The following is a 27,642-nucleotide window of genomic DNA, read 5'->3' on the forward strand; positions in this document are numbered from 1 at the left end:
CTAATCCGTTTCAATGATCTATTCTAGGCTGAAGCTAAAAGTTGTACCGCCAGACTCACAGAATGGCTGGATGGACGGGAAAAAGGTAAATATCAATTGTTTTGCTCGAGGGGAGGTGGAAAATTAGCTTATTTCCAAAAATGGCGGAATATCCCTTTAATACAATGACTCGATAACTCAATTGATACAATAACTTGATCTCTAGCTTCAGCCCTCATTTAAAAGGAGCTGCCTCTTCAGGATACATACGTACTGTAGGATGTGAAGACACTTATACTGACCAGATGCTTTTATGTGAAATTACTGAAAGGTTGTTTTAAATCTAATCCTTTCTGATTGGGTTTGATGATAGGTATGACAAAAATGCTTGAAAATAAAACCTACAGCTGCAAATAGCCCATATCCTCGTATGGCAATGGAGAGCTCCTTGTTGGAAGAGTCCAAGGTCTTAATGATGGCACAGAATTTCTGCATAAAGAACTTCAGCTTGCTTTTGTGCTCTTCAATGTTTTCTGCCACCAGAACTGCTACCTGTTCAAGGTTAAATATAGCACAAGAATTAACAAACAAAAATCAATATATGAACTGTTATAGAGACAGTGGCCCTCATTTATCAACCGAGCGTAGAAACCAGCATACATCTGAGCGCAGAAATCATCTTACGACGGGGCTCACGTGTGTTTCATCAAACTTTTGTATCACTCCAATTCCAGCGTAAGAATAAACGTGTGTTGATAAATGTGGCGGCTGGAAACAAGTGTAATTTAAATATCGCGCCCCTATTATGCTCATTTTAAAGGCCTCGCCCCCAGAATTTACGACATGAAGGTGCATTATACGTCCAAAAGAGATCATTAGTGATCTCGAGCCACAGTGACGTCCAGCTGAACCTTGTTAATTTTGACAGCTAGAAGCTGTCATCAAGGAAGGCGGGAAACTAGAGCGATTCAAGCGCAACAGACTTAATTTTCGCAGAGAGAACGCATCATACTATAAATACATTCATAACAAAACCATATGGCACTGAAATTTGCCCTTTGAAAATAATTTCAAATATATAATTAATGAATGTTGCGCTTGCCAAAGAGAAAGTAATCATCTCCTATATGGCTATCCTAAGCCATCAAATGTGTCAATATAATATGCTACATTACAGCAAATAGGCTACACATGTACCGGAAAGGTGTTATGTCCGAGATAGTTCATGAATTCAACTCTTCAACTTCCTAATACACCACCGATTCACTGCTCCACGGTGCTATGTCGCCTGATCCCGCATATAAGCTGCATCATGTATAAGCCGCAGGACAGTGTTCTATGCAAGTTAAAAGAAACAAAACCATATTAACTGCTCCCCTGTATTAACCTCATAGCTGAATACATTTTGCAAAATCAATGTTTAAGTCGGGAAATTACGGTACCATAGTCAACAAGTCATCCACCCGGCTTAACAAACCAGATGTAACTTCACAAAATTTCAAACTCCAGTATTTTCTATTAGCTCACTTGTTTAAGAAATGATTCCAGGGCATAATAACTGGTCTTCTTCATTTCCATATTGATGTGGCCACACAGTTTGGACATGACCTCAAACACTGTCCTGTAGTGATCCATCAGACAGCTGCTGAACTGGACGGCATGCTTAGCAAACAGCCTGAGTCCAGCTGAGAGTGTGACCAGACGAGAAGAGAGACAGAGACATTCATGTCAAATCAGGTGACAAAAGTAAAATGCATCAGCCTCATATTCAAGATAAGTGATCAGGCTTACCAAAGGTGACGGCATATCGTTTCATCTCACTCTGTAGAAATGAGATATAGAAGTGAAATTAAAATACAGTATGCTGTTCTATGTGTTTTCTAATTCAATCTACAGTCTGAGTGGAGGAACTTAGTACATTTTTGATATATTGAAGGCAAGGCAAGGTTAGATATGGGTTCATACCTGAGGACTAATGGCTTTCAGTGCATAATCAAAGATTTCTTTTGAAGTTGTGGGATCTGTATGGGAGGGTATTTATCAACGTTAAGATTTACCGGTGCTTGAGACTACATGTGTTCAAGACAGCAAGCAGGATTTGCCATCATGAATAGAATGACAGTGAGCTCTGAAATTATGTAAAAAAAAATAGATCTTGGGGAAATTATTCCACTGTAGTTTGTCTCAAATACGAAGGTAAATCACTATATTACTGCCAATGCCAATGTAAACGTGTCTGCTGTAGTCAGAGGAAATAAGAGAAAAGAAGAGAAGACCACACACCCTCCTCCATTGACTTGGTGAAGTTCACCATGAGCGCTGTGATCCCTCTCAGGCACCCAGCCACCACTGGCAATTTTGGCTCCCTCGTAGCGGAGGTCATCTGTGGACAGCAAATCATAATGTCATGTTATGTCTTATGTCTTACAGATCACCAGAGGACTGCGAGAGCGTGGAGATGAGACAGCAAGGAACCGAGTTCGGTGCCGATATAGGTAGCAGGAAGCTACATCAAGGAGGGGACACTGAAAAGGGCGAGACCTCCCCGGTGAAGTGAACATTGGTCTATTCAAACACATAGAATTGTGTGGTAGGAGCAGGCTTCACTCAGTTTCTTATGTCTTTTTTTAGAGTGCTTGGCCAAACTTATACGTAACATCAAAGAAGAAGAAAATATGGCACGCTATGCATAGAAACTTGTTTTTTGCACAGATCCATTTTGGCTTAGCGCCTTCCTCCGAAACGCATGTGTGCAATAAACACGTTTGCAAAGTGCGGCCCTTTTTTTCTTATTAGTCATATGCAACCAGTGCTAAATTCTGACCTATCTATCTATCTATCTATCTTTTGTTAATTACCTTTGGCCTGACGCCACCCATTTTGTGTGTCTGACCCCTCTCTGGCCAAAGTACGCAACTACGCATGCACTGTCGGCAAAATATGTTGTCAAATTCGCACCCATAGTGTTTACCTGGCCTTTCAGCTCTCCAAGGTATGCTCTGTAGAGTTTGTCTGAGTTTGCTACCATCTCGCTGGGATGGACTTCACCCAATACACCCAAGAGCTCATAGATGTTACCAAGCACTGAAACAACAAATAACAAGAGAATTTATGCAAAAGATTTCAAACGTTACAAACAAACTCTCTGTTGATCTGATTTAGTTAGACTGTATTAATCACATCTTATTAAAGGGAAAAAAACATCTTTGGGCTAGCTTTACTGGCAAAGACTAGCAATCAATTCTTGCCTGTATCAGGTATCTTGTTCTTCTGACAGAGTTCGCCATAAAACTTGTTGAACATATCCCTCACTTGCAAGTTTTGGCCAACACTGGAATCCTTTGTCAGATACAAGAGCTAGAAAGAGCAGAGAAGACATGCAAGTTCATATAAAAATGCATATACCATATTGTGTTCATTATATAGGTTTCATACCTAAAATCCAAATATTCCAGTTATCAAAAATGTCTCCCACCTTGATCAGTAGCTCCAAGGCAGGGGCACGGCATTTGGCCGCTTTGTCTTTGGTGTACACAACCAAACAAGCATCCTGAGTGAGAGATGGAGAAGCATTAAACCAATAGATTATCAAACCATGATTTTGATTTAAACATGCAGACTGCAGAATGACATTTGCTCATGGCTCACTAACTGAATAGCTTCTTGTCACCTGCCTGTGTGTGTTAGCATCTGAGAATTCGACTGAGTGGTAATCAATTGAAAATGCACTTAAAATGTGACAGGTCAGACATGCATATGAGATTCCCTAAAAATCAAAATATCAATCACACAAGAGGACATACTCAAATGTTAATCAATTCACGGTATTTGCAAATGTATGCAATACTGTGTTATTTGTACCTTCAGCTCAATGGCATAAGTCTTCTCCCATCCTTTGACAGTGGATAGCCTTTGAAGAAAGCTTTCCAAAAGGTGCAGAATATCCAATCGGGCATCTCTTAGCTATGGATAACATCATAAATATACTGTAGAACTGCACGAAGAGGAATGTATCATGGGCATATTATTATTAAACTTGAGCTGCTTGAGAGGCATCGTATCTCTTAAATTGCATGTCAATTTAACAGAAATGATATGCAACCTCTCATACATAACAAAGCTACATACCTCTTCATTGGACAAGGATTTTCTGAGAAAACTGAGCAAACCTCCTTCTTTTGCAAATAGCAAGGACGTCTGCAAAACTGATAGGCAAGTTTACATTTAATACAGTTGTAAGTCATTTATTGGAGCAAATTGTAAGATAAATAACTTAACATTTAAAATGAGGTGTGACTTCAATGGAGGCTGAACTTGAAAACGACAGTTCTTCTCTGTATGATTTAAAACTGTAGGCTACACTCTGGTTCTGTACACTCCGTATTAGGAGCAAGCAGGTAGCTAGTTAGCCGAGTTAGCACAAGTTCAAGTCATACTTAGCTAACGTCAAGCTGCCTACATTCACCCAAAATAGAAGATATTGTGTTGGTAATTTCGCGGTTTTATTCACTCACCTAATTCACTCTCACTCTTTGTAACCATGCATTCTTGCCCTAAATCTCCAATAATATCATGGCACCTTAGAGCTGCAATCCTTGTATCAGGATCAGTGAGATAACTATGGAGTTTTATCAGGTAGCCTTGAATTCCTCCAACACTACCGGCTGTGTCGGAGGACATTTTAGTGCGAATAAAGGTGCTTTCTTTGTGTAGCTGTCACAGAATCTGCATGCTCAAATAACAAAACCGGCGGCAAATGAACACAATAAACATAACCCATGCGAGGAGAGGGGTTTGCCCACTTCCTCCTTTTACTCAAACATGACGACATAAGCGGGTAGTACCCATGCTAAGCTGTAGAGGGCACTACAAGCACTGAAACGGCTGTTTTCGTAAACGCTGTTCTCTGATCTCTGTGAGTGGTTGCAAAACAACTCGTCAGCGAGTTGCTCAGATAACAGTCAAAATAGACATCGTTCTGTTTTATATAATAGTCTTAATGTTTGATTTTTTTTAGCCTACTACAGCAGCTACGTTTTTGTGGGTTCAGTCGTGGACAGCTCCCATTCAAAACTCAAGAAAACAGCTGCTAATGAAGTGTTCATGATTGGCCTAAAGGGCCATAGTTTTACACTCTGCTTAGGCTGGATTTTGTGGTGACATTCTTGTTTCAGCTGCTTTTTCCATGGGTAGACTGTACATCATGGCTGCAGAGTCAGACTTCATTTTAAGGTACGTTTTGTAGGCTACTAGGCCCTAGGCCTACATCATAAAAGTAAGCAAGTCTTTCACAGCCTATTCTTCTTAGTTTCATATTGTCTTGTTTTTCAGGGCTTGAGCAATTTTTCTGTTGGGTATTCATGGGTTTCATATTATGGTCCCTTAACAGGTGTATAAAATCAAGCATCTAGATTATGAGTGCAGACTGCATGGTGCTTGATTAATACACCTGTGAAAAGGGACCTGATGAAATCCATGAATATCTTAATGTAGTCAAGATCATGTTTGTGTATTTGTGGCATTAAGTCCAAACCTGCTGTTTTACTTACAGTGTAAAGGGTTACCTTTTAAAGAGCGTCCTCCCCCCACCACCCCACAACATTCAAAATCAATTGTAGGCACCATATTACTATGAAGCATAATGTTATACACCATCTGGAAGATTGGACTCTTGGGAATCCAAAAGTTTTTAAATGCACAATCTGTGTAGTGCTCTACATTGTAAGATTAATCATACCATGTCTTTATTAAATTTAATCCAAAATGCCCTCCTCCCCCTCCTCCGCTTTTGGTGCCACCCTGATGTAACGGGTGCTAGCTGGTTAGCTATGCTGTGGAACGTTAGTAAACCTCACTCCCCGACGCTTCAAGAGCGCTGCTGGCATGAAAGCTAGTAGCCTGGGCTTTTAGCTGGATTGTTAGTGCGCTCGACTCCCGATCCGAGGTGCTGCTGTCTCGCGGGTTCGAGTCCGGGCGTGTGCAGGGCTGGACCGTGGTGGTTCCACACAACGCAGGTTACACTGCAGTGAAGCTGCACTACAACAAGTAGATGCAACATATTGGGTACTGAAATATTCACAAGAATCCATCGGAATTGAATCTTCATGTTGTTTTATCCAATATTAATTGTTCAGATGTATAGTCTAGTTTATACAACCATTGATCCAACAAAGTTAATGGGTCATTCCACCTCAATTCAACAAATGCCTTCTGCTTGGCCATCTCAGATTTCCTTCAAAATTGTACCACCTAAAGAGTAACCATTTAAACTAACTTAGCCAAAATATTAGATTGGTATACCTAATACATCCAGAGAAACATTTTTTTGAACATGGTACCCCCCTTCTGATTTTTGGCACATTGGCACCCTCACCTAAATCTGCAGCAAAGTTCAGATGTCATTATCTCAAAAAGTTTTCAAGCTAAAGACTTCAAATTTTCTGTGAATAATGATTGCTACCTATAGATGCCACATATTAATTCGTAGGCCGTATGTGTTGATACTGACTGTGTTTCACACTTGTGAAATTAGAAGAAAAATTTCAGATTTTTTTCAAACCCCCACATTGGGTGCACCATTACACAATTTATAAACAAAATGTTTGGCAAATGGTTATGTCTCTCTACAGAAGTGTTTCAGCTGTCTTTGATAATGTAATTAAGAGGTGTCTATATAGCTTTTTTGTTGGAAGTATTGTAATATTGGTCTATTACAACAATTAGCTTTGTTTTTGTGCTATTATTTCATGATTTCATAATCCTTGTCTTATTCCTAATTATCAGATGTTTATGTCTTATTCTATTAAACATTTATTTTTTCATTTACTTGCTGGGTGATGAACTAGTGAAATATTTCCTGTATTTCCTAAATAAATTGCTGCTGCCACTATTTAATGCCACTAGATGTCACTATTTAGTGATATCAGCAATGTGCTCTTATAATAGACCAATATTTCAAAAATACCATTTCAATAACAATAGTCATAATACCATTTGGAAATACATTATTCAAATATTTAGCCTATTGTGAAACTCCAATAGCCTACTGCTTCATCTAAAGTAGGCTACAGCCAGGATATTGTGATACTCCAGACACTTTGTCACACTTGAGGGAAACTTCCCGTGCTATATTTATCAACAACCGAGTTGCTGTTTTAGCTACAACTCATGCTTTTAACAGGGCATTCATTAACAGACCCTATGTCCAGCTCCTTCTCCGACCTGTGCGCCGCGCAGTGCGCGCACACGCACACACTATGCACCTAAAACTCCACTCCCCAGTTCTTTAAAGGGACACAACAAAAAGGATATCATATCACAATATGATGTGTAATTCAGCTACACAGCCTGCCGAGACCTAATCATTCAGCCAATAACGTCGCCTATACTCAAACTGTGATTTTTGTGTGCAATGCGCACCCTAACCGGCTAAGCGCTCTTCTATAGTCAGGATAATACAATACAATTATATGATGTTTAATGTAGGCAATGTGAGCCTGCATGATCTCTGAAGATTTAACCATTTCGAAAAAAGTTATTTATCCACACATGTCTACACAAATTATCTCTTGCTGTGATCCCTTGTGCTCTCATCCTAAGTTGCAGAGTTTATAGTAGGAAAAAAACAACCATTTATGGTTTAACCATAAATGCATGACTTCATATCACAACATAATATCGATGTTGAAAAAATAAACTAGGCCTAGTTGCCTTTGGACTGTTCAAGAGCTCCATGCTGGTGTGTTATCTATATGTGATCAGTTTGGAAATTGTCCTTACTGTTTATCAACACTCATGTCTAATTCAATTACTACCTAGAAACCTCCACCTTACTTTAGAAACCTACTGTAGGCTACTTTATATAGCAGAGTAACCACTATGAATACCCTACAGCTATCTCAATTACCCTTGCAACAATAATAAAGAAATCATCGCAATCACTCTAGTAATATTAACACAGACCACTTTCCATTCAATTCAACTTTCCATTTCCACTTTCTCTCCATCCATTTACTTCCAACTATTCATTCCACTATTAAACTGCCCTTCTATCAACATCCATTAATCTACCTATACACATCCATTAAACTATTTGTCTATCAACATTCATTAAACTGTCTGTGTTATCAACATCCATTACACTGTCTACCTCTACACAGCCCTTAAACTATGTCTTAAACTATCTGCCTATCAACATGTATTTAACCACGTCAACCTAGCAACCACCATATGTCTTAGCAACATCTAACAATCTCAATTACGGTGTAAAAATTAACCGATACATATCGATATTCGTTTTTAACCTGTAAAAGACGACTACATCGATGCATCAAGCCTCGTTTCGAATTTTTCATGACATGAATCGGGTATTGTTTCGATTTAAAAGTAACAAATCGGTTCACATTCGCAAACGTTTCTGACTTGACCGTCTCTTATGAAATACTCGATTTCCTGGCCTCTCATTGGTCAAAGATGGCATAGCCCATAGATATAAAAGCTTTATATATCTATGGCATAGCCTATCACGTTCTTCTATCCATTCCAACGAAACGTGCCCTGGACGAAATGAGATGCTAGTCTTCCTCAGAAAAGATGTCTGACAACTCCGAACCTATATTCAACGCGCCGGCGAAACTTAAATCCAAAGTTTGGAAGTCGTTTGGCTTTTTCAAAAGAGAAGGTAAATTGGATAAAACGACTGCCATCTGCAAATTTTGTAGGGCAGCGATTAAATATAGCAGCACCACCACAAACCTCAGTACACACATTTCCAGACACCATGCAGCTGAAGTTAACATTTAGGCCAGTCAATCTAGCTCAAAAAAGGGCCAAAACTTAAACTAATTGCAATAGTAATGGCTGTCAACAAGCACCTGAAGATGAATGCTTTAGTTGTACTGTACAGTATCTCAAGTAAGCTAGTGCACAGAGCCCAATATGGAACCAGTATAGTGCACTTTGAACAGCTGCATTCTGTTTATGGCATAGACTGTATCCTGTATGGAACTTATACGGTTATGGCATACAGTCTATGGTTTATGGAAGATGCTTTTTCTATAAAACAATCATCTGGCATAGTATTCACCTTGTTAGTATTCACCTGGTTTATTTAGAACTGCAATTCAGTTGCTACAGAAATGTGACATCAGACTTACTGTTAAGGCTTATTATTAGCATTATTATTATTAACATGATATTTGCAATTGAAAATAATGATAATAGAAAACAGCCGACAGTTGTACACAATCAAGTGCATGGATGTATTAAAGCATGTGCTGTTTGAATTAATAAGAATTACATTTATGATGTGCACAAGTGACAAGATGACTGAAGTGACAAGTTTGAACAAGCAGTTTTGACTATTTCAATTCTCATCTGAGAAATGCACTAACACAACTACAACATTATGCACTAAGCAATTAACTCAACTATTTATTTCATTAACAGCATTTGGAAGAGACAGACTCTCTGATTTTTATCATATTGCTTGCTACGAGTAAAAGGGGATCTTCTTTGATTGTTGTTTTTAGGGCTGGGCGTCGAAGTCAAGCTCGCCGTAGACGTGTGTGAGCTTGCGACAGTTCAGACTGCCTACCACTCCTCCTGTTCCTGGCATGTCAGGGACAAATGACTCAGTCCATGTTAAGGAGGCGCCAGGGGCAATATATCTGCAGGTAGAAATTATTTGCTGTATTATCTCCAGTTTCCAGCTGTAATAGTCATTTATATTTCTGATCAGTTCCATTGTAAACACAGACCCTCTATGATCCCAGCAATTTCACACAATGTATAATATACTGTACAATAAACATAATGAAGCACAAACAAAGTTTTTGTGCAACTCAAAGTCGTAGACATACAGTAGGTGTTTGACTGTGGCCATTTACTCACGATTATGCCAGGGGATTTTTTTGGTAGTAAGGTTAGTGCTGACAGTAAGTAATGCACATTGACATCAACATTAGCCTGGGTATACCTGCTATACAGCCTGGATTACATGGACCTAATTTTCGCCTCAGCTATAGGGAATCCATCATTAAACGCAGGGGACAGCAAGACAATGATGACGTCTAAGTACACCGAAGCTTGTATTTTGGCTAAGAACCCAACCGACTTTTGTTCAAATCTACACACATACAGTATCACTACTGAAAAATGTACGGTTAATTTATCAAATGTTATTTTGAAGTATTAAAATGCTCTACATGTCATCTGGTATAGGCTAATTGATATGACTGGCTAGCCTATGACCTATGCACATGATTTACATTTGTAAACCATGCCTCAGATACGAGAAAATAAATGTTGGTTGAGATGTGGTGGCATTAGCCAGGCTACATCAACATAGCAATTTGGGGTAACGCTGTATAATATCCATGTCTTTATGGACCTTGCTTTGTGCCCTGGTGCACAGTCACGTTGGAACAGGAAAGAGCCACCCTCGAGCTGAGCTTGGCCCCTTAGTTCCAGTGAACTCTGAATGGAACTCTGAATGCTGAATGCTTCAGCATTAACCAAGAAAGTTTGGACAATTCCATGCTCCCAACTTTGTGGGAATAGTTTGGGGATGGCCCCTTCCTGTTCCAACATGACTGCATCAGTGCACAAAGCAAGGTCCTAAAGACATGGATGACCGGGTTTGGTGTGGCAAACAACTCATGAGAAGGTGCAATACATGTTAGTTAATCATCTCAGCTCATGTCAATTATCTTTCTAAAATACAAACTGCTCATTCTATAAGTGTACATGCGTTTTGACAATTCTATTGGTTATGGGCTTACCATTAATAAATATAAATGTTATGTACAAATTAAACATGGCATACAGTAGTTTTATGTTTCTAATAAACGTGTATCGTCTAATAAATGTAAGTAATCAAATAGTTCTAATGGCATATAGATAATGTAGGCTATGTACAGTTTATAAACTATTTCTACCCTTTAGTATTACCTTGCAAATGGTTTGTTAAAACACCATTATAAAGCATTATCCAATTTGGTTTAGTTTGTTCTATTTAAGCAGACCTCTTCCATTCTTATTGGAGATAGAATCCTTAAGGTTATTCAAACTGATGTATCGCCCTTTTTCCATAAGATTTTCAAGCGAATTAACTCATAAATCGATGTAATTTTGAGTGATACAAGAAGTGCTAAAAAGAACAATTCTAGTGTATCAAAATGATGTCATCAGAGCCCTGTTAATGTGCATATTTCTACTGCACTAGATGGTTTTCCATCAACAGTTGTAGCGAATGGAACTAGCGAATTTATCAGGTAGCAAATGGTACACCATTGTGAGGTCAACGTCTTTGTATGCGCAAGACAGAATTCAGATTTTAGCGCAGACTTTGTACACATTCTGAGCAGGCGTCACAGTAACTTATATCGCTACAAACCTTTTCCATCACATTTATATAGATTTAACTCTCCTTAATCCACCTCTGGCGAGCGAATTAACTTATCACGACAAAACCGACGTTAGAACGATAGAAGTCATTTTCCATCACATGTGTCGCATTAACTTTTGATGCGCATCGTTTTTTAAGCGAATTAACTTTTTAATGGAAAAAGGGCTTATGTCAAACTTTCTTATGTCAATTATTACAAGGGCCAGTGTCCCCGGCGCAACTCAGGGTAGTGCCCTGCTCAAGAGCTCAACGATGGCAGCCGAGAGTCTACCACCGCTTGTTATTCTATGGATTCCATGGATTCCATTCAAATGGAATATTTAATGTTTACTAGTTTTGTTTAAAAATAAAGAGTGGTGTAATAAGCCACACTGTTTTAATAAGTTACAATGTTTCGACTTGGTCGAAACGTTGTAGCTTAATAAATCACTCTGGGAGCATACAGTATGCGGGTATCTATTTATTTTTTCACATGTAGGCTCAGCTGTATAACCAGCACCTGTTTAATTTTCTGTAGATGTGCGTGCACAGCTAGTTTTGCTTACTCGTAATATTTCCTCTTGAATCCCATCTCACCAGGGCCCTCCATGCGCAAATTCACATGTGCCAGGACAAAATTGAAGATGTTGGTGAACTCCAAGGTGACAGGCATCTCATGGTTCACCTTTACCTCTCCATGCAGCTACATTAAAGACATTGGATTCAATGAAATGTTCTTAACATTATTTAATTAAAATGTAATGGAAACTGCAACTTTATTATTTATGCTTGGATAAAACATCATATAATGGTTACAATACATTCTATGTACTTCATAATACATTCTGTGCAAAAAAATGGTATATTAAATCTGCCAATTTTTCCATTGGCAGATGTGCAAACCTTCAAACTTAGAATGGGGACTTCCAACAAGACCACTTTGCCAGCAACCAAGACCTGATTGTTTTCTTGGGCTTTCCCCACACAAATGAATTTGAGGCTGCCTTGATCCACCATATGATCCATGTATTCATTTGCCAGTATCTCTATATTCACCTTTTCAGCTGTAAAAGATTGGTAGTACAAGAAACAAAAAACTTGTTCATGGTTATCAATGATCTCTATTGTAAGAACAAACGACGGTCCTACCGAATGTCAAAACGAAACCAATTCATTTTGGTGTGCAGATTTGTTCTTTTAAACCAAAAAATAACATGCAACATGTAGATGCTGGTGGACTTTGGGAGGAAGCAGGTGCGGGACTACACACCCTTATCCATCAATGGGACCTCTGTGGAGAGGGTGGACACATTCAAGTACCTCAGTGTCCAGATCACTGAGGATCTGACATGGTCTACCCACCTGGACACTGTGGTAAAGAAAGCTAGGCAGAGACTGTACCATCTAAGGAGGCTGAAGAAATTCAGAGCATCCAAAACAGTCCTGCAGAGCTTCTACTCCAGCACCATAGAGAGCATCCTGACTGGGTGCATCACCGCTTGGTATGGTAACACCACCATCCAAGACCAAAAGGCCCTGCAGAGAGTGGTGCGTTCAGCTGAACGCACCATAGGGGGGCAACTCCCTAACATAAAGGACATCTATACCAAGCGGTGCAAGGACAAGACCACCAAGATACTCAGAGACCCCAGCCACCCAGACTATGGTCTGTTCTCTCTGCTTCCTTCAGGAAGACGATACTGCACACTGGCGGCAAGGACTGAGAGACTCAGGAAGAGTTTCTTCCCCCAAGCCGTCCGGCACTTAAATGGAACTGACTGCACATAGCACTTTCTACTCTACCTGCAATAACCCCCCCGACATCTTGAATGTATTGTTGTTTTGTTGTTACTGTTTCTGTTCTATGTTAATTTGTATGCCTCTTTTTACCTAGCATGGAGCCGACTGTAACATTTCACTGCATTTTATGTATGTGACAAATAAAATCTGAATCTGAATCTGAATCTGAGCCCTGTATGCACAATGTTATACATGTGCTGTTTTGGAGGTAATTCGTAGTATGACTGACTTAAGCCAGGCATTTGGACATTGGTACCATGGCTTGATGTAAAATTTCAGCATTGGTTTTCACCAAGGCAATGGAGGTCATTACAAGGGCATCAAAATGTTGGGGGCGAAAAGCCTCAGGATGGCTACCTCCCATCCGCGCCTATAAGGATGACATGACAACAATCAATAAAACCTTTTTGTCTGGCAAGCTCAAGTTGTGGTGCTTACAGTTTGGGTTATTGCCATGCATCAAGTGGCATTTTCCTGTGTATGAAATTGCTGTTACAGAAGTGGACAAATTTGAGAGAACTGTTAACCATGTAGTTAGGAAATAACTTGGGGTACCATGTTGTCTGAGAACTGTGGCATTATACGGTAAGGGAATGTACGAGTTACCAAAGACCAGCTTGGTAGAGGACTTATGTGCTATGATGACCTGCCTAGATATAGCCTGCAGCGGGAGCTGATTGCTGATTCAGGGGTGGGGGCTTTTACTTTGACAGTGACGTGCATGATCAATAAAGTCACGTTCCGTTGGAAAAGTATCGTTTGTTCCCGTTTGACATTTGCTGGTAGGCCTAACCAAGTGCAACACCTGTGCACTGCATCGTCGCTGGTAGCATCGTGGTGTCTTAGAGTATTCACACAGGTATGCAATGTATGTTTGAGCAGACATAGAAATATATTTTAGCCAGTCGTAGTTGAGTAAGGGCAAGGGCGTAACTTTGGGTCTACCATTGGGGGGGTTAAACTTGCGGCATATTTATCAATTTATTTATTTATTTAATAATTTTCTTGTGCAAAAGGTAACATGCTAATTTGCCGTTCCTTTATTAGAAATACATCATGATGATTTAGGCTAGGCTAAGCTGTTCACTTGACTGTGCCATAATGACACAGTAGTTAAATTCAGTGTGCTCACATGGACCGTCTTGTGTGTATAAAGTGCGCGCCTGCACTAGCCCTATGAGCCCTAAGCTGTTTTAAGGGCATTTTCAGTTAGAAGCATTTATCCTGGTCATTGTAAGTGCCATTCACACATGCTACATATAGCACAGTCTAGGCTACCCAGATCTATACATGTATTAATACTTGCATTGATTTGATTTAGATTTTTAAATAATACTAATTTAAAAAGCATACTATACACATTCTTACATTTTGACATGTATCTCACCACAGCAAGCTGACAGCTCGACATGACTTGCATGGTTGTGTAGGCCTGTCTTGCAATAAGAACCATATTGGGTATAGCCTACTTTGGGGCTGAGCAATTTACAGAAATACGTGGTGTGTGCCTTCCAGAAATAAATGGCAATTTTTATTTAGTGATGAGAAATTACTTTTTGACACTTTTTGTGCTGCATATTTGCTGATCTGAACAAATTTGGATGCAATATGAGTCTTGAATTAGATACCATACAGGAGTTTGTTAGGATCTCAAAACCGTATTATGAACGTGACTTGCCATAGAGAAACTGAAACACATGATAACATTGGATTATGAACATAGGCTATTATGCCACACAAAATCATGGGGTAAGTGGAGCTAAATGAAGTTATTATTTTGCTGTCACTTCGTCTGTTTCATGGCCTAGAAGGTTCTATTTGGTATCTGTGGATAGCTCTAGCTCTCCTCTTTCATCTGACATACGTGCCATATCTTTCCGATGGCGGGTTCACGTGTAATTCAAGCGAGAGTACTGGATGCCTGGGTGAATGCAGAGCAAAGACTGCAAATATGATATACTTTGATTTAACTTCATGATTTTATTTTAGTCTCATACTTGATCGTACAGACAAGTGTCTAGTCTCGTTGGAAAGCCCCGGTTCTGCTCTTTCGTGCAATATAGGTCTCATCTCGCTGTGACTAATTATCCCGGAGCAATGTAACAGAGAAAAATGGGTGTGTTTTTGACGCACTTTGCGTCCGTCGGGCTCATAGGGCTAGCCAGCCAACTCCAGTCAACAAATCATCAGCTAATTTAACAGCTAACTTAGCAATAGAATAGGGGTATACCTCCATTTGGTCAGGATTTTTCCTATTTTTGGTTGGTGTCAACCAACAATGAAAAAATGCTGTCTGGCTGCCTTTCAACGTCTTTTTAATCTTCCCACCTGAGTTGAGGGCTTTCTCCAACCATTCATCCCAGCGACTGCGCAAAATAGTAAACAAACTTTCGTTAGAGAACGCAGGTTGGGTAATACCAAGTAGTCGGTGGGCAGGGGGGTACATTTCAGAATATTTAAAAAAAATTATACTATCTTGCTGGAAAATGAAATGAATAAAGAAAAGAAACTAAAGTTATTCATTCAGAATATTTTATAATTTGATAATAATTTTTTATTATTATTTTTTGATTTGATATTGGGGGGGTTATATTAGCTGGATCTGATTTTTGCGGGGGTCATAACCCCCCTAACCCCCCCGCAAATTACGCCTATGAGTAAGGGATAACGGCCGACGAGGTGACCGGTTCGATGGAAATAATGGCTAGGTGGAGGTCTAGAACTCCGGCGACGTGCGAAGCACGGAGACGGAGTTACCTCCGCCGTGCCATTATATAGAGTCAAGTTTTAAATGCAAATTTTAACAGAATGCTACCGACGTATGTGTCGGCATATTGTTGCAAGATCAGCAACCGGATCAGGCAACAGAATCGCTAGGCAACCGCGGTTGTTGATGAGTAGCCTATGCAACATGAAGTTACTTTAACAGCCTGCTTACCAACATGGGTGCACGTGTGTTGGACTCAGCATGTTTTTCAACTTGAACAATCTTGAAACGGTTGTTTACGTGAGACATCGTAATTTCCATGAATGGCAACACGTGAGTTTGTCAGCGAAATGGGCTTTTTTGTTTCTATGCTGGGGTAAGTGAGAGAGAAGGGGCGTGGCTACAGTGTGGAGCGCGGGGGAATTGTGGTATTGCGGTAGAATAGTATTTTGCTTAATTTAACGATATCTTTGTCATTTTTTGTCCCAAAACGACCCAACTTTGCACTGCACTCACGCATGTCATTAGTAATACCTGTGTCAAATTTTAGGTCAGTCGGATGAGCGGTTCGAGAGTTATGCGTGGAACACACAGACAGACAGAGTGACACACAGACAGACGTTCCTTGCATTAATAGATAGATTACTATGGTGTTGCTAGGCTAAATAAAGTGGTTACTATTCTATAAAAAGTGGTTACAAGATTGGTTGCTAGGGAAATCACATTGGTTGCTAAGGTGGTTGCCAGGGTGTCATTATGGAAGTGGTTGCTAGGTTGTTACGAAGTAATTATAGTGGTTGCTTTGCTTTAAAAAGTGTTATTTTAAATATAGTTTTAAAAAGTTATTGAAATTGGGAGAAATGGAGAGAGTGATAGAGAAAGTGAGAGGAAGCAAAGAAAAAGAAGTGAAAGAAAGTGGGGATGACAAGTGAGCTATACAGTTCAATGGAGAGACACACAGAGAAGAAGTTCCATTGAAGTTGCTGAAGTCAGTGAGAGAACACTGGCAAAGTTGATTCCATTCTATTTCTTTAAAAGCCAATTATGATGTCACAAAGCCAATGTTAAGTCTATGGTTAAATTAAGTTGAGTTTTTATTTAATAACTCAAAAAGTAAAAGTTGTAGAAATATGAAAAGTAATAGACTGAAAATTTGATGCAAGAGCTATGTGACAAAGTTTGAACCAAGTTCCTACGATAAGCGGTTAGAGTCAAATTAGGGCCTGGAAGAATAATAATAACTAGAAATGCAATTCCAAGGAATTACCAGTGCATGAAAATGCAAAAATATGTAGATAGATAATGTAGATATGATTACTAAGGTGTAGCAAGGGTAAACATGGTGGTTGCATAGTTTAAAGACAGTTGATATGGGAAGGAAGACAGTTTAAAGCTTAAACATTCCAGTTGTAGGTATATTAAAATGTTAACTATGTTAACAATGATAACCAGGTTGATTGCTTTACTTAGCTAATGATTTCTAACAGTTTTGGTAACAATGCTAACTATGTTAACAATGCTAACCAGGTTGATCAGCTAACTTAACTAATGATTTCTAACAGAAATGTTAAAAATGCTAACTAAGCTAACAATGCTAACTATGCTAGCAATGTTAATCAGGTTGATTAGCTAACTTAGCTAATGATTTCTATCAGTTATGCTTAAATGCTAACAATGCTAACTATGCTAACCAGGTTGATTAGCTAACTTAGCTAATCATTTCTAGCAGTTATGTTAAAAATGCTAACTATGCTAACAATGCCAACCAGGTTGATTAGCTAACTTAGCTAATCATTTCTAACAGTAACGTTAAAAATGTTAATTATGCTAACTATGTTAACAATGTTAACTAGGTTGATTAGCTAACTTAGCTAATCATTTCGAAGCAGCTATGTTAAAAATGCTAACAATGCTAACTATGCTAACTTGCTACTGAGGACTTCTATTTTGAAACATTTGTTGATAGGGTATCCATGGTTGCGACTATCAGGAATAAAGAAGTTACTGCAGTATAATCATGTTGGTTGCTATGGAAACGGTCATAAACGCTTAATTTGAATGGTTGCTATGTTGGTTGCTAGGTACATGGAGGTTTCATGTAGTTGACTGGAAGCATAGTTGATGATAACTGACAGTTGGAATGGTCGAACAGTTCAATAGTTGAGTAGTTTCAATGGTTAAATGATTTAATAGTGTATTATTGCAGTGAGGACTTTTATTTTGAAACAGTTGTGGACAGAGGAAACAGTTTAACAGGATATGTAGTCTTAATGAGATTGTATGCTTATAGCCAGAGCCATATAGATACAGAGTTGCGACAACTCCATTGACGCTAATGTTCCATATTTTCTCAACAATAGTTCCCGGAAGTTAGGATCGAACACTAATAGCGTTCTCGTTAACAGACAGTAAAAGACGGTTATTCTGACGAACAGTCAATCGCTTCCGGGAACTATTTTGAACTATTTGAAGTTACACGAACCACGTCACAAACCGAATTTTCTGTACCCGGGTTGTCGCAACTCTGTATCTACTGTATATGGCTCTGCTTATAGCTTGAGAGAGAGAGAGCTGCTGCACCTGGCCTGGCCACCTGGCACACGATTCTAATTGCCCTATGATGTCACAATCGCAATGTTAAGTCTATGGGGAAATTTTAATAGTTTTTATTTAATAGTTTAAAAAGTATAAAAGTTACAAAGTTGAAAAGTCATAGCACACATGTCCTAAGTAAGACCTACGTAATACAGTTTGAATGAAGTTTCTACATTAAACGGTTCAAGCTGAATTGCGTGCGTTAGAAGAAGAACTAGAAATGCAATTCCAAGGAATTACCAGTGCATGAAAATGCAAAAATGTATGGATAATGTAGATATGGTTACTAAGGTGTAGCTAGGGTAAACATGGTGGTTGCATAGTTTAAAGAGAATTGACAGTGTGAAGGTAGACAGTTTAAAGGGATATTCCGCCATTTTTGGAAATACGCTCATTTTCCACCTCCCCTCGAGCAAAACAATCGATATTTACCTTGCTCGCATTCATCCAGCCATTCTGTGAGTCTGGCGATACAACTTTTAGCTTCAGCCTAGCATAGATCATTGAATCGGATTAGACCATTAGCTTCTCGCCTGCTAGCTTCATGTTTAAAAGTGACTAAGATTTCTGGTAATTTTTCCATTTCAAACGTGTCTCCTCTCAAGTTAGAAAGTGCAATAAGACCAACTGAAAATGAAACCTGGTGTTTTTCTAGGCTGATTTGACATGGAACTACAGTACACTCTCATCTGGCGTAACAATCAAGGCAACTTGCAAACTACTGGCACTACTATATACAATACAAAGCCCGGATGGCCTAAGTAAGACCTACGCAGCAAAGTTTGAATGAAGTTTCTATGTTAAACGGTTGAAGCTGCATTAACTGCGTTAGAAGAATAACTAGAAATTTAATTCCAAGGAATTACCAGTGCATGAAAATGCAAAAATGTATAGATAGATAATGTAGATATGGCTACTAAGGTGAAGCTAGGGTAAACATGGTGATTGCATAAGTTGATAGTGTGAAGGTAGACAGTTTAAAGCTTAAACAATCCAGTTCTAACTTAACTAATGATTTCTATTCATGTTAAAATGTTAACTATGGTAACAATGATAACCATGTTGATTGGTTAACTTAGCTACTGATTTCTTGCAGTTATGGTAAAAATGTTAATTATGCTAACAATGCTAACCAGGTTGATTAGCTAACTTAGCTAATGATTTCTAGCAGTGATGTTAAAATGCTAACTATGCTAACAATATTAACCATGCTAACTAGCTAACTTGCTAGTGAGGACTTTTATTTTGAAACATTTGTTGCCAAGGTATCCATGGTGGCCACTATCAGGAAACAAAGAAGTTACTGCAGTATAATCATGTTGGTTGCTATGGAAATGGTCATAAACGCTTAATTTCAATGGTTGCTATGTTGGTTGCTAGGTACATGGAGGTTTCATGTAGTTGACTGGAAGCATAGTTGATGATAACTGACAGTTGGAATGGTTGAACAGTTCAATAGAGAATGGGAATGTGACGTGGCGGACGTCTTCGAGGTTGCGCTGCGGTGGCGTCTGGGATACATAGTGAGGCCACTTGTACGCTGCTGCCAATGCTATATCATTGTAAACATTGTAAAACATGGCTAACTCGCTGTTTCTAACACTGTTTTTCACATATCATGGGACGAACCTGTTGTGTTGTTGGATGTAACGTCCGTGCCCACGATCGTCAGGTAAAAACAAATCAACAACGGAGTGTCTTTTTATCACTTTCAGGATCTCACGTCCACGCCCACGATCGTCAGGTTAAAAAAAATCAACAACGGAGTGTCTTTTTATCACTTTCAGGATCTCACGTCCACTCTCCAGACGGTCTGTCATAGGGATCCATGTTACCGATCAAAGATATCTTTTCCATATAACGCTTCCTCGCGTCCGGCGGGAGCTTGTCTCTGTACGGTCCATTACTACTTCTACTGCTAGTTTTTAGCATAGTAGCCTAAATGTTTACATCTAGTGTTACTATTTTGGCCAGCCGATCTTGTTCGAAATACCATTGGTTTCTTGTTTATAATTCGCGCCGCCGCCTCACGTAATGGAGGAAAACGCCCTTTTTGTCCCAGAATGCATTGCGCTGCTGACTTCCGTTCCCTTTCTCTATAGTTGAGTAGTTTCAATGGTTAAATGATTTAATAGTGCATTATTGCAGTGAGGACTTTTATTTTGAAACAGTTGTGGACAGAGGAAACAGTTAGTCTGGATTAGACAGGATAGTCTTCAGAGAGATTGTACTGTATAGGGAGGGAAAGTGAAAACCAGCGCCCCAAGTGGTTGCGTTCCTATCGAAGAGCAGCTCCAATGTTAAGTCCCATAGACCGACTTTTCAAAAAAATACTACGCAGCTATACCAGCGATCTTATCCACCAAAAATATTTTTCAGTCTGCATACTGTAATGATCTACTAACTGTGAAAATATCAGACCCTATTTCGCCTTATTTAAAAAAAAACGTAATTGCTCGTTTCATTTCATAAATGGACTACAACTTCAAGTGACACCCTTCCACGTGACACCCTTCCACGACGTTACTCACCTAGCATGGTTTGTTTATTAGCCTGTTAGCTGGTTGGTTAGTTAGTAGACAATCACACTTACTGCCAGCTCTTGTGTGAGTAGGAGCACAACACAAGTTATCCCAACATAAAGGTAATTACCACGCGGTTTACATCGCTCTCTGTTATTACAAAAATATGATAAGCCAGTTAAGCAAATTGCCGTTTTGATCAGTTGGAGATGAAGCGCCCAAACTGGTGACGTCAAATGCTACTGTAGCTAGCTACTGTAGTTCGTTATCACCATGTTACAAACAAACTCAAAACAATTAAACTGATCCTAAAAAATAAAGTATGACCACTCGAAGCAATAGAGCTGACCTACATGCATAGCATATTGAAGGCATTTAACTAACTTCCCATAGTGGGCCGAGATATATTTTTTCCAAAAGAAAATCCCATCCACTCCCGCTAGCCTCTAGGAACGCAACCACCAGATGGCGATGAGATTACTTTCCCTCCCTATGCTTAAAGCCAGAGAAACTGACAGTTGGCCGTGATGTCATAATGGGTAATGTTAAGTCTATAGGGAGGGAAAGTGAAAACCAGCGCCCCAAGCGGTTGCGTTCCTATCAAAGAGCAGCTCCAATGTTAAGTCCCATAGACCGACTTTTCAAATAAATACTGTACTACGCAGCTATACCAGCGATCTTATCCACCAAAAATATTTTTCAGTCTGCATACTGTAATAATCTACTAACTGTGAAAATAGCAGACCCTATTTCGCCTTATTTAAAAAAAAACGTAATTGCTCGTTTCATTTCATAAATGGACTACAACTTCAAATGACGTGACACCCTTCGACGACGTTACTCACCTAGCATGGTTTGTTTATTAGCCTGTTAGCTAGTTGGTTAGTTAGTAGACAATCACACTTACTGCCAGCTCTTGTGTGAGTAGGAGCACAACACAAGTTATCCCAACATAAAGGTAATTACCACGCGGTTTACATCGCTCTCTGTTATTACAAAAATATGATAAGCCAGTTAAGCAAATTGCCGTTTTGATCAGTTGGAGATTAAGCGCCCAAACTGGTGACGTCAAATGCTACTGTAGCTAGCTACTGTAGTTCGTTATCACCATGTTACAAACAAACTCAAAACAATTAAACTGATCCTAAAAAATAAAGTATGACCACTAGAAGCAATAGAGCTGACCTAAATGCATAGCATATTGAAGGCATTTAACTAACTTCCCATCGTGGGTCGAGATAAAAATTTTCTAAAAGAAAATCCCATCCACTCCCGCTAGCCTCTAGGAACGCAACCACCAGATGGCGATGAGATTACTTTCCCCTCCCTATGGGGGAAATTGTAATTAAGCAATTAGCACGAGTGGGAGTGGGTTGTTGCTGGATATTCCCACGGGTGTTGTTCGGCCGTAGCCTCTATCCCACGATCACAAGTGCTATATTGCTTTTATACAACAATTCTACCACTTGTTTTTGCGGTAATTTCCCATTATAATGTAAACGTTTAAATCACTAAAACTGTCTTGTTTGTAGAACTACTTCTCTCCGCCACAAATTTCTATTACATACTTGCAGGACAAACTACTGTTACTAGTTCTAAATGGATGGTTGCTATGGCCAAAGGCCAGTCGTTAGTTCTAAAAGCACGTTGCTATGGCCAAAAGCCAGTCGTTAGTTCTATCTCTCCCGTTGTCAAGCAATGTAGCCTAATAATCGTTAGCTCGCATTGCTCGTTAACTATTTTACTTAGCCTACATGCCATCCAACTAGCTAATATCCACCTCCGTCATATTCTATGTTCTGAGCGTCTGTATTTCAGCATAGATGCAACGTGACAGTTCGTTTTACACTTCACAACTTGACATTGTATCGCGGAGTGATTTATTATTAGCTGTGAAAAGTCCGAGTGGATTATCGTGGGATATTTCACCTCATGGAACGTCTCTCGGCCAATCAGAAACAAAGAAACAGCTTCATAGAACCCAATTGTTGTAGTTTTTAACTACCTACGCAGCGCAGTTTGAATGAAGTTTCTACGTTAAACGGTTGAAGCTGAATTGGACGCACAAAAAGCGTTAGAAGAAAAATATCACCTATGAAAAATAATTTTCATGCACTCTTATAACAATAAATCGGATAACAATAAGAAGTTGTTGTCGGAAGAAGGAAGAACAGTACAGTGCATTTTCATGCACTGTAATAATAATAAGAAGCCTAGGAAGAACAGTACAGTGCATTTGCATGCACTGTAATAATAAGAAGTTGCGGAAGACAGTACAGTGCATTTTCATGCACTGTAATAATAAGAAGACTTGGAATAACACTGTAATAATAAATCAGATGTTTTAAGCACTATGGCTGTAACATCAAGTTACATAAGAAGTCAAGTGGGGTTATAGAGTTATCGGTTTCCTTGAATACCTCTCAACAGTCCCACAGGTTATGTTAGGTTATGATGCTAGTCCTGATACATTTTTGCTTTAGCATTTTGGTAGCAATATCTTAATTTGTACGAGACAAAGCAAGACAACAGTTAGAAATGATAGATAGCCATTACAACTTTCATAAACATGTGTCTACCACAGTCAAAAATAATAATAACAATAATAACAACAACAACAATAATAATAATGATAAAATGTCAGACTCACTCATTGATGCCCCCAGGGAAACAGTCCTTCGCTCCTCCTTGAAGGTACGATAGTTTACACCAGTGTAGTAGGTAACACGGCAGGTTACTGTAAGTTGTACAGTTCGCTGTTCCAAACTTTTGTTCTGAACTTCAAGGGTCAGGTAGACATTTTGTCCCAGCTGCACAGCAGGTGCCATCAACTTAATATCCACATCAGTTTCCTGAAAGAACGAACGGCTTCTTACACAACCGAAGTTTACTGCTTGTTCCATGGCCGATTCTAATGAAGATCCTGTGTGTTGAGGTAAAAAGTAAATAATCACTTTTTTTGTTAATAACACAGATGTACTGTTTCCCTTTATTGTGTTCTGTATGTGGTGATACCCATTTCATTAAAATATGTCAGATGAACATTATAGACTATGACAGTGACAGTAGATGATTGTTTATTAGAGAGACCTTTGAGGATTGTTCTTCCACCAAGACCAGACCTACAGTATTTATCATTCAAATATCATTCAAAGACTAAACAGGAAAACATGGTGTTGTATTTGGAGTGAGTTCATAATCTACTTTACTGGTGAGCTAGCACAGGAGGAATATGTGCAGGAAGAAGAAGAAGACATGGAGGATAACGATTTAATGGAACTGGCAGTGACGACCAACACAGAACAAGCTCGTCGTGGGTCTGACGATGGATTACAATCATTACATGAAGCAACAGAGATGGAGACCAATCCTACAGGAGGGAGCGTTGCAACCGTAAGTGTGTCCACCGGTAGCCTGATTACCATCGACTTTCAAAGGCTCTGCGAGACTTTAGTCTGACCAACAGCCTGTGCTAACACGGTTTCTTGCCAGCGCTGGTTGACCCACCTCCTTTAAGTGCCTCGGTTTGCTACTGGTAGATGTCAGAAAGCGGATTGCCGAGTTTAAACCAATAACAACACTCTTTCCGCTGCCTTGAACACGCCTCTACCCAGAGCCGTTGGAGCTGCTCAAAGTTGATTGGTTCTCGACCAAAGGGGGCAGTTCCGCAGATTTCGGGAACTCAGAAATCCTTCTCAATGAGCAGTTGACCAGACCAGCAGCAAAAGCCTGAAGGCGTTGCGTCACTGGGAGGGCGTGCCAGGCTAGTCCACCGGTACTTCAGATGATCAGATCGACTACTTCAGTCGACACAACTATCCCACACTGAACTTGTTTTTCAAGTTTCATCCAAATCAGTTAACTAATGCAACCATCAGAAAGGCATTTGGTCGTAAAGATGGGTCACAGCGCAGATGGGTTAGCTATAATGCTGAGAAGCATTCTTTATTCTGTGCTGTTTGTCTAGCTTTCTCGAAAAAAAACCGAGGCATATCCTTTCATGGATATAGTGATTGGAGGCATTTGCACCAGAGGCTAGATGAGCATGAAAAAATTGCTTCGCACATGGCATGTGTTGAAGCATACTTTTCATGGAGGACTCAAGCAGACATTAGAACTCTGATTGATACAAATCAAATGTCGGCCTTCCGAGAACAAGTGCGCAAGAGGCGTCAAGTTTTAGAGCGTGTGGTGGACATTGTGAAACTGATCGGAAAGCGAGCACTGAGCTATCGCGGTAATAAAATGAATCTGCACGGACATTAGCGGACATGTCTGTAGACGAACTTTCTTTCTAGGAGCTTTCTCGAGATACTTTTGCTTCTTAGTAAATATGATAGCTGTTTACAGCAACACGTCCAGGAATGCATTGAGAAAAGCACGGAAGGACAGGGAAGGGGTTCATTTGTGACATTAATGTCCAAAACCACAGTGAATTCTGTCATTGAGGCTATCCGGCAGCTTATTAAAGAAAGGCATTCTTCTGACATCACCCAAGCCAAAATGTATTCAGTGCAAATCGACACAACACAGGACTTGACAGCTAAAGATCAGTGCAGTGTAATTGTCCGCTATGTCACTGACACTATCCACGAGAGACTCATCGCAATTGTTCAATGTGCATCCTCAACAGGAAAAGACTTTCTGAACCTGCTCAAACAGACGTTGGAGTCGTGTGGCATAGACATGACGAATTGCATGGGAATTCAACAGATGGGGCGGCCAATATGCAAGAGATTCTCTGCTGATCGGTGAGACGCGCTGGTCTGCAAAGGATGCTGCGCTGAATAAGATATTTGGATCGTTCGGCAAACCAGACAGTGGTTTGTATGTGGCGCTTGTTAACACTTTGTTTCTGATACATGACAATCCACGCTTCACAACACAAGCGCGTGCCAAGGCTCGCGCCTACATGGAGTCACTTTTAAAGGTCCCAGAGAACGGATGAATTGAGTATTGCACTGTGTTCTCTGATGTTAAAATAGTATATATTCAACTTTGATTTAAAAAAATAAACTCAATTGCAATTTTACAAGACTAATTAAAACCATATATTTAGGCTGGGTATTGAAATGGTCTGTTTGACTAAATGGCGCCCTCTTTGGCAACCCCAATTGAACTTCAATGGCTTTGCGAGGTCTGACATCACAAGCAAGCAGTTTTGCTGAATCGCCCGTTTTTTAGTGTCTATTTCTAAGTTCAAGATTTCCATATGAAGGAGGGCACAACCATGCCTCATGTTCATGATAGCTCTTTGTTTATGCACAACCTCTCATAATTCATGAAAACCAAGAAAAAAAATATTTCCATTCTCTGGGACCTTTAAAATATGAGACTGTCTTGACCGCACAGCTGTTTCTGCACATTTTTGCACTGACTGGACCCTTGTCAAAGTACCTCCAAACCAGCGGCCTGGATATCTTGTGCGCCCACCGAATGGTAAGGGACACAGACAACCAGCTCCAAACTTTTGTGCGAGATTTTGATACAGTGAAAGGGGCCGCAGACAAGTTTGTAAACTGGGCAAACTCAAGGTTCGAAAGTGAGGATGTTGAGGTGGAGGTAATGGACGCATTGCCCGAAAAGCGGCTGAAAAAAAAGAAGGCTATGCCGAGCGAGTCTGCTGAAGCACTGGCCACTACCGACGCATTGGTGGACTATAGAATAAAAGTACACAACATCATTCTGGATACGGCAAGCACCTGTATGCATCGCCGATTCCTGCAGTACGGGGATCTGTATGCCGATCTAGCATGTCTTGACCCTCGGAATTTCTCCCTTCTAAAGGACAATGAACTGCCCCCGAATGCACTTCGAAACATAAGTGAACGTCTGCTTAGATTTAATGAAGATGCTACCGTCGATAATCTTCAATCAGAGTTGATGCACCTTGCTGCACACTGGGACAGCCTGAAAAAGTCGCCACTCAAAGAGTATACAGTCAGAGTGTTAGAGTTCGATGATGCAGACTCAGAGTCAGTCTCAGAGATGGAGAAAGAGGAATATGCAGAAATAAAACTGGTCATAGTGGGGCGGCTAAGCGCAGATTTTCATCAGAATCGATCACTTTGTGATAAAAGCATGAAATTTGGTACGAAGGCTCACAAAGGGGGTCTGATTAGATTTAGGATCGTAGGCGCTCAAAATTTGACCCCTGGGGGTCATGGCGGCCATTTTTCAAAATGGCCACCAAATATGGATTTTGTAATGGGAAAATGGATTAAAAGCTGCCAGAAACATAAAATGCAAGAACACATTTCACCATAATACATGTAAATATGAGCATACATTCACATAGAAGGTCTTTAAACTTTAAAATATAAGATAACGTTTTTAAAAAATTCAAAATGGCCACCAAATATGGATTTCATATTTCACATTTTTTATGCAGGTGCCTATCTTGCTATTGGCCTTTGTTAAACACATGTTTACATATTTGATTTTATAATGTTGGGTATCATTTTAAAGAGGACAATCTGAGCTTTCATTCAAATCCTTTTGTCAACACTTTGGACAAATACAGCCGACCCTGGAGCTCTTCAAACTTTTAATTACACACATTTTCCTGCCATTTCTGCCAAAATCATATTTTTTTCTTTTAATCATGTGGCATCAGGGAGCATCAGAGATACGAAATGCAAACACTGCAATAC

At 39.7% G+C, this 27,642-nt stretch overlaps 2 protein-coding genes across 4 annotated transcripts in view; both read right to left on the reverse strand.

The window, feature by feature from the left end:
* Positions 1 to 4,778, reverse strand: part of prkdc (protein kinase, DNA-activated, catalytic subunit) — a 78,144-nt gene extending 73,366 nt beyond the window's left edge. For both annotated transcript variants that reach the window (XM_062520982.1, XM_062520981.1), the window contains exons 1-11: positions 4,494 to 4,778; positions 4,108 to 4,184; positions 3,841 to 3,942; positions 3,455 to 3,529; positions 3,228 to 3,336; positions 2,951 to 3,063; positions 2,263 to 2,362; positions 1,945 to 2,000; positions 1,771 to 1,801; positions 1,507 to 1,664; positions 385 to 531 (exon numbers count right to left, since the gene is read on the reverse strand). In XM_062520982.1, coding sequence (XP_062376966.1) covers positions 385 to 531; positions 1,507 to 1,664; positions 1,771 to 1,801; positions 1,945 to 2,000; positions 2,263 to 2,362; positions 2,951 to 3,063; positions 3,228 to 3,336; positions 3,455 to 3,529; positions 3,841 to 3,942; positions 4,108 to 4,184; positions 4,494 to 4,659 — 1,134 coding nt within the window. In that variant the 5' untranslated portion in view covers positions 4,660 to 4,778. The remainder of the gene's footprint in view (positions 1 to 384; positions 532 to 1,506; positions 1,665 to 1,770; positions 1,802 to 1,944; positions 2,001 to 2,262; positions 2,363 to 2,950; positions 3,064 to 3,227; positions 3,337 to 3,454; positions 3,530 to 3,840; positions 3,943 to 4,107; positions 4,185 to 4,493) is intronic.
* Positions 4,779 to 9,059: 4,281 nt separating this feature from the next.
* Positions 9,060 to 27,642, reverse strand: part of LOC134066301 (coagulation factor XIII A chain-like) — a 59,794-nt gene continuing 41,211 nt past the window's right edge. For both annotated transcript variants that reach the window (XM_062521591.1, XM_062521590.1), the window contains exons 12-15: positions 23,640 to 23,912; positions 12,269 to 12,429; positions 11,932 to 12,068; positions 9,060 to 9,647 (exon numbers count right to left, since the gene is read on the reverse strand). In XM_062521591.1, coding sequence (XP_062377575.1) covers positions 9,506 to 9,647; positions 11,932 to 12,068; positions 12,269 to 12,429; positions 23,640 to 23,912 — 713 coding nt within the window. In that variant the 3' untranslated portion in view covers positions 9,060 to 9,505. The remainder of the gene's footprint in view (positions 9,648 to 11,931; positions 12,069 to 12,268; positions 12,430 to 23,639; positions 23,913 to 27,642) is intronic.

This window comes from Sardina pilchardus, chromosome 19 (genome assembly GCF_963854185.1).
Source record: "Sardina pilchardus chromosome 19, fSarPil1.1, whole genome shotgun sequence".
NCBI classification, from domain to species: domain Eukaryota; kingdom Metazoa; phylum Chordata; class Actinopteri; order Clupeiformes; family Clupeidae; genus Sardina; species Sardina pilchardus.